The 6,000-nt window shown below is 48.0% G+C and overlaps 1 protein-coding gene across 2 annotated transcripts in view; it reads right to left on the reverse strand.

The window, feature by feature from the left end:
* SLC4A10 (solute carrier family 4 member 10) overlaps positions 1-5,407 on the reverse strand; it is a 146,994-nt gene extending 141,587 nt beyond the window's left edge. Inside the window, exon 1 of one of the 2 annotated variants that reach the window (XM_059475481.1) lies at positions 5,243-5,407. In XM_059475481.1, coding sequence (XP_059331464.1) covers positions 5,243-5,290 — 48 coding nt within the window. In that variant the 5' untranslated portion in view covers positions 5,291-5,407. The remainder of the gene's footprint in view (positions 1-5,242) is intronic. The other variant, XM_059475483.1, reaches the window with a different exon arrangement.
* Between the last annotated feature and the right edge of the window lie 593 nt (positions 5,408-6,000).

Consider the following 6,000-nt stretch of genomic DNA (forward strand, 5'->3'; position numbering starts at 1 on the left):
TGTACAAGGAGGCAAAGGCCCTGGTTTTCCTGCTTCTGTTCCTAGACTTTGCTCATGAAGTTTAGTCAGCTCCCTTTTGCCTTTCATACCAGTCAGCCATAATGCCCTCGATTCTCCAAGTTTGCACAAAACTCCACACCTCATTTACCCTCATTTCACCCTGCAACTTCTTTTTTCCCCAAGATATTTCTTCTATATTTAGCAATAGCCTTTATCATCTATTCCAACTTTCACCTTGCCTATCCTAATAAACAACCTTGTAGAACAAGGGTGGATTTTAATTATCTTTAAGTATGCTACGCTCTTTTTTTCATTTCATGAGAAGAACTTTTAAACTGCACCAACACTGAAAATTTGTGAACACATTTGTATGACATCAAAATGGCGTTATTATTGCAAAAGGAGTCAGATAGAAGCAATTCTTCAATATCTGGGCTTTTTACAAGGCAGACCTGAACCTAGGAAAGGAACGTGCAATGGCTATGGCTTTCCCTCATATCAGACACACAACTAATTGTCTAAGACACTTCACAGTGGATTAAGTATTCCCTCACCTACTTAAATCCTCTCAACCATTGAAACTGTAAACATTACTTATTTAAGAAGCATTAAAAGATGTCAGTGGAAGCATTTTGTTTTAGAATTCATTCTATATTTTTTCCAAAGGAAAAAGTAGCGAGAAGATACAATTATCAACAGAGGAAATCGAAAGCATACATTTAATAAGTAGAATTTGTAGGAAGAAATCAAACAAGTTATAGCTGCATTAAGGTGGGATGCTTTCCACACAGTACTTTTTTTCTGCAAATATATCTCAGGCTGTCATTTATTTTTAAACAGAAACACCAGAGGACACCATGTGATCCAGATGTATTTTTTTAACTGTGACACTGGCAAATATAAAGGAGAATTTGGGGGGACTCAAATAAATATATGGTTGTGATTGTTACTTCATTTCTTTCTAGCATTTTCTGGGGAAAGTTTTCTTTTTTCCTTTTATTTAGATCTCAGAATCGGGCAATAATAAAGAAAATACCAAGAGCAGAAATTCAGTCCTAAATTTATACTTCCAATTAAGCTTCAGGGTTTTAATTTCAATGTTGCCATTATCTCAGCACTCTTGTCTTGAAAATGTAATACTGCCTCTGTATTTTTCCAAAAGAATCTCAGCATTCCTGCAGTCTCTACAAACTTGCCTTGAGTGTTGCTACAATGCTGTGCTCTGGGAAGGGAACTGGGAACGAGCACTGTTACACCAACCGCGGGGTCAGGCTCTGACACCCCTCCTCACAATGAGCAATGCATTTCATCTGCACGTCTCATCCAAGGGCCCACTCAGCTTTAACAAAAGCAAAAGAATTTGGCCTGTTAGTGTGAGCAGCTTCCCACACTCACCTGCTACATCAAAAATAGTTACTTCCCAAGATCTTGCTATACCATTCTCCCACATACAGAGTGCCGAGCAGCAATAACTGCGTGCCATTTGCAGCAGCACCAGAGTGCTCTTGATACAAACACTGTCTTACCTAGAGCACACACACCATACACTGTAGTGTGTGCATATGCAGCGCCCACATATAGCTCAGCAACATCATGCTTTAAGGCCTTGTATCTACCAGATTGGAGCAAGACATTTAAAAATAAATAAACAAATAAATACAACAAAATAGCTCTTTAATTTTAAGACTGAACGAGGAGGGTGAGAGAACACAAGTGTGGAAAGGAAAAAGTTAATTTCACTTTTTTTTTTTTTTTTTTTTTAGTTTTACTGCTACCTTCAGAAAACACAGGAAAACAACATGCCAAACATAAAAATAGTTAGCAAAAATATCTGCACCTTATCTATATATCCTCCTTTTATCCAAAATATCAAACTTCCACTGAATTACAACCCTATTTTAAAAACCAATTTTGATTTGTGTATGAGAGATACCCAGAATCTACAGGAACAAATATGAACAACTTGTGCTATGAATAAATTGCCAAGAAAGTCACAATAAAGCAACAATTTTCAAAATAATTTCCATGCAATCAGGTATACATGTACACAACAAACTCGCAATATTTAGTTCTTTGTTAGGAAATCAACAGAAGATCTTTGTGGAGGTCTGCAGATTGTTTCCCCTGTTCTGTAAACAAATTATGACTCCTCAGAAATCTTTCAATTACTCACAACTATTTAAAGCATTCTGAATAATCACTGAAAAAAACATACTTGATGACTGATACATAAATCACCAGATGATTCTGAAAGCATACAACTACATTTTGTTACCATATTAGTATAGCTACTGAACAATACAAATTAAGACTATATTTGCATTTCCAAGAGCAGCTTCAACAATTTGCTGTTTATATATACAGTATTGCACTTATGGTAAATTAGCAATAGATTTCTAATAATTTTCACCAAAACTTGTCCATGCTGCAAAAAAAAAAAAAAAAAACACATTAGCATAACTGCTAACAAAGCTATTGTCTCTGTATAAGACCTGTTTTCGAAAACAAGTGACAGGTAATTTACAAGGAAATTATTTAGTTCCCCAGAACCACAGGTAACAATGTGCTTTATTAGTTTTCAAATTGCTAGGAATTGGGGTTTTCAATTAAAAGCTTGCATAATAAATAAATAACACATGACTAACACTAGAATAAAAGTAGATTCCACTTTGTACAGACTGTGGGATTTTGGTGGGAAATTTCACTGAGGCTTCACTATCTTTGAGCACCATTAGCAAATAAAATTAATAAAGGACTACATTCTCAACCTTACTAGAAATAACAATTAAACTATATAGTATGTTACAGTTTCACAAAAAAGAAAAAAATTAACTCTGTTGCATATAGCAAAGTCCCCAGACTAACCCCTGCAGGGAAAAAGCTCTGCTAGAAGCCTTTTCTTCATAGCCAGAGCCCACTGGACTGGGACAACGCTTGGGAACAGACCTGTATTCATCTTACAGCTTGCATTCTTGCTCTGCTTGTTTCCAGTCAAGATGAGGATGGATCCCCAGAACAGAAGCCCTCTAAAGCTGTGTCACAACATCACCTCCCAGCCTAACAGACCTTGGCACCGGTCAGTTCTCACCTATTGCTGCTCCCCAAACTCTGCCATGACCCCAGGTACAAGACTCCCAGCATGCAAAAGGCATTTCTGCCTTATAGGGCCCCAGAGAGCAGCCAGGCTGAGACTGCCACAGCACAAACACACGCTTTACTGCCTGACACACAGAGAAAACATCACCAGAAACAAAAATCCTGAAGGAGCTGTGCCTTTTGCCGTGATTGTGACAAGAAATCAATGTTGCATTGTTGAGGCGCACAGGCCCACTCAGAAACCACAAGAGGGGACAGGGGTACATGCCACAGTATATATATATATATATATATATATATATATATATATATATATATATATATATATATTACATGTCTCCTGCCCCCACTTGAAGCAAATACAACTGAATTAATTAGCTGTAGTAAATGAAGGTGGGAAAGAGGACACAAAGGTAGCAAGCACTGATCTGCAGCTCTATGGACAGAGACCTGCAGCTCTGCAGAGAGGTACTGCACCAGGGCAGGGCTCCTGAGGGAACAAGGGACAATTGTCCCCTCATCAGCACACAAGAAATATTATCTTCTTAGGTGCTCTCAATCGCAGCAATAGCAGTTTTTTCTGGGCACAGCCCAGAGAAACAAAATTTAAAGCCAGACAGCCCAAGGCAATCCTGCACGTTGTGCCTTCTGAAAGCTGGCTCCCTGCGCAGTGGCCATCGCTCAGGGACAGCACACGGTGACAAAGTGAGACTTGCACTCAGCCCAGCAAGGTATGAGCCACAGCAAAACTGCTACTGACTGCTGCATTCCTGTGAAACACCAAGGACTAAACCTTCCATGGAATCACTGTCATGAACTACAGAAGGAAACTTGGTTTACACTTAATTGTCTCTCTACAGAAAGGAACTCAGCAGCCAGACTGTCAGTGAAAGCAACAGGACCTTCTACTCCACTGTCAGAAACTGAGAGAGCAGCCAGTAATAGAATGTAAGATTCATAAAAGGGATCCAGAAAGCAATGGGAAAAAACTGTCCCTGCCACAAAGAGAAAGAAGAGATAACCTCACACTGTGTAGCAACCTGCCACCTGATTGCAAAATGGACCACGTCAACAGATGATGGGAACAGACCCTATGAAAAACGGGCTTGCCACGAGCGCATCTCATCAACCTGCAGCAGCTGAGACTTGTCTCTTTCAAGCTTTGTCAATGTTGTGCAGCTCGCCGTGCTAACACACAGCCATTTCAGGAGCAGCAAAGCCTCCACAGACCTATGCAGTGTGTTGACAGGGATGTGTACGCGCAGTCAGACACTTGTGTATGTACATAAGAGACTTTTCCTTGCCCCAGACAGATTTGCTGTGCCAGGCAGGAACCACCATTCACAAACAGAATCTCAGTATGAGATCCAGATCGACACCCATAATTAAACCTTCTGTGTGTCTGCAGCCCTGTGTTTGGGGAAGGCCTGGCAGGAAAAAGGGTCCCTACAGATCTAAAAGCCTCCGACCTGATCTCTTTCCTTCTTGCACGGAAAAGGCTACCCAGCCGTAGCTGTGCAGCCACACGGTGCTCTGAGGAGAGGGGGCACCGCGTCCCCCTCAGCCAACAATAACCCCGGATCAGCAGCTCCACGGCAGAGCGCAAGGGACTGCGACACGGCAGCACGGAGCACAGCCCGGGATCCGGCGGGAGGCAGCCCCTGCCGTGCCAGAGCCAGCCCTCAGCAGATTCCTCTGCGCTCTGCAAGCGAGGAGGGCCGGGGACCCACGGACACTGCCCCGGGCCCGGAGCGGGATCCCCGCGGGGCTGCCCACAGGTGCCAGCTGCCCTGCGCTGCCCCACCGCGGGGAGCAGGGGGCGGGAGAGCCTGAGGGAGGAGATGTGGGAGGCAGGGGGACACGAAGAGAGGGGGTAGCGAGAGCAAGGGGATGCCTGGGCCGGGAGGGCAGGGTGCTTGCCCCGCAGGGACACACGTACACACACGCACAAACACACGCCGCTCCATCCCCGAGCCTCCTGGCGCCAGACACTCCCGCCGCCCGGCACCGGAGCGAGCCAACCTGTGTCCCCCGCACCGAGAACCGGCTGCGGTGCCCGGCACGGGCCCCCGCGCCCCCTCCCCGGCTGCCTCCCCGCGGGGCGCGTCGCATCCCCCCGGCCGGGGCCGCGCTGCGGCAGCCGTACCGTGGGCAGCAGCGGCTCCATCTGCGCCCCTTGGTCCTGAGTCTCCATGCGGCGGCGGCGGGGCTGCGGCGGCGCCCCCTCCCCGCCGCCCGCGGGCCGGGGCGCTCCCCGGGCGCTGCGGGAGCCGCTGGGCTGCGCCGGGCTCGGGGCTCCCCGGCTCCGCGCTCCCGGCTCCGCGCTCCCGGCTCCGCGCTCCCGGCTCCGCGCTCCCGGCTCCGCGCTCCCGGCTCCGCGCTCCCGGCTCCGCGCTCCCGGCTCCGCGCTCCCGGCTCCGCGCTCCCGGCTCCGCGCTCCCGGCGCGGATCAGGCGGCGCGCAGGCAGGAAGCGCGCGCCAGTCACATGGCCGCGCGCACCGCCGGCCCCGCGCGGGGGGGCAGAACCGGAGCCACCTGCGGGATGAGGGATGCGGGATGCGGGATGAGGGATGAGGGATGAGGGATGAGGGATGCGGGATGCGGGATGAGGGATGCGGGATGAGGGATGAGGGATGCGGGATGAGGGATGAGGGATGAGGGATGAGGGATGCGGGCTGAGGGATGAGGGATGAGGGATGAGGGATGAGGGATGAGGGATGCGGGATGAGGGATGAGGGATGAGGGATGAGGGATGAGGGATGCGGGATGAGGGATGAGGAATGCGGGATGAGGAATGCGGGATGAGGGATGATGCCGGGGCCGCCTTGCCCTGCACACCGGCACCCCGCGGGCGCTGCAACGGGAGCGGGGAGCGGAGGGACAGGGCCCCGCTGAGCGCCGGG

This window comes from Ammospiza nelsoni, chromosome 7 (assembly GCF_027579445.1).
Source record: "Ammospiza nelsoni isolate bAmmNel1 chromosome 7, bAmmNel1.pri, whole genome shotgun sequence".
In the NCBI taxonomy this organism is placed as follows: Eukaryota; Metazoa; Chordata; class Aves; order Passeriformes; family Passerellidae; genus Ammospiza; species Ammospiza nelsoni.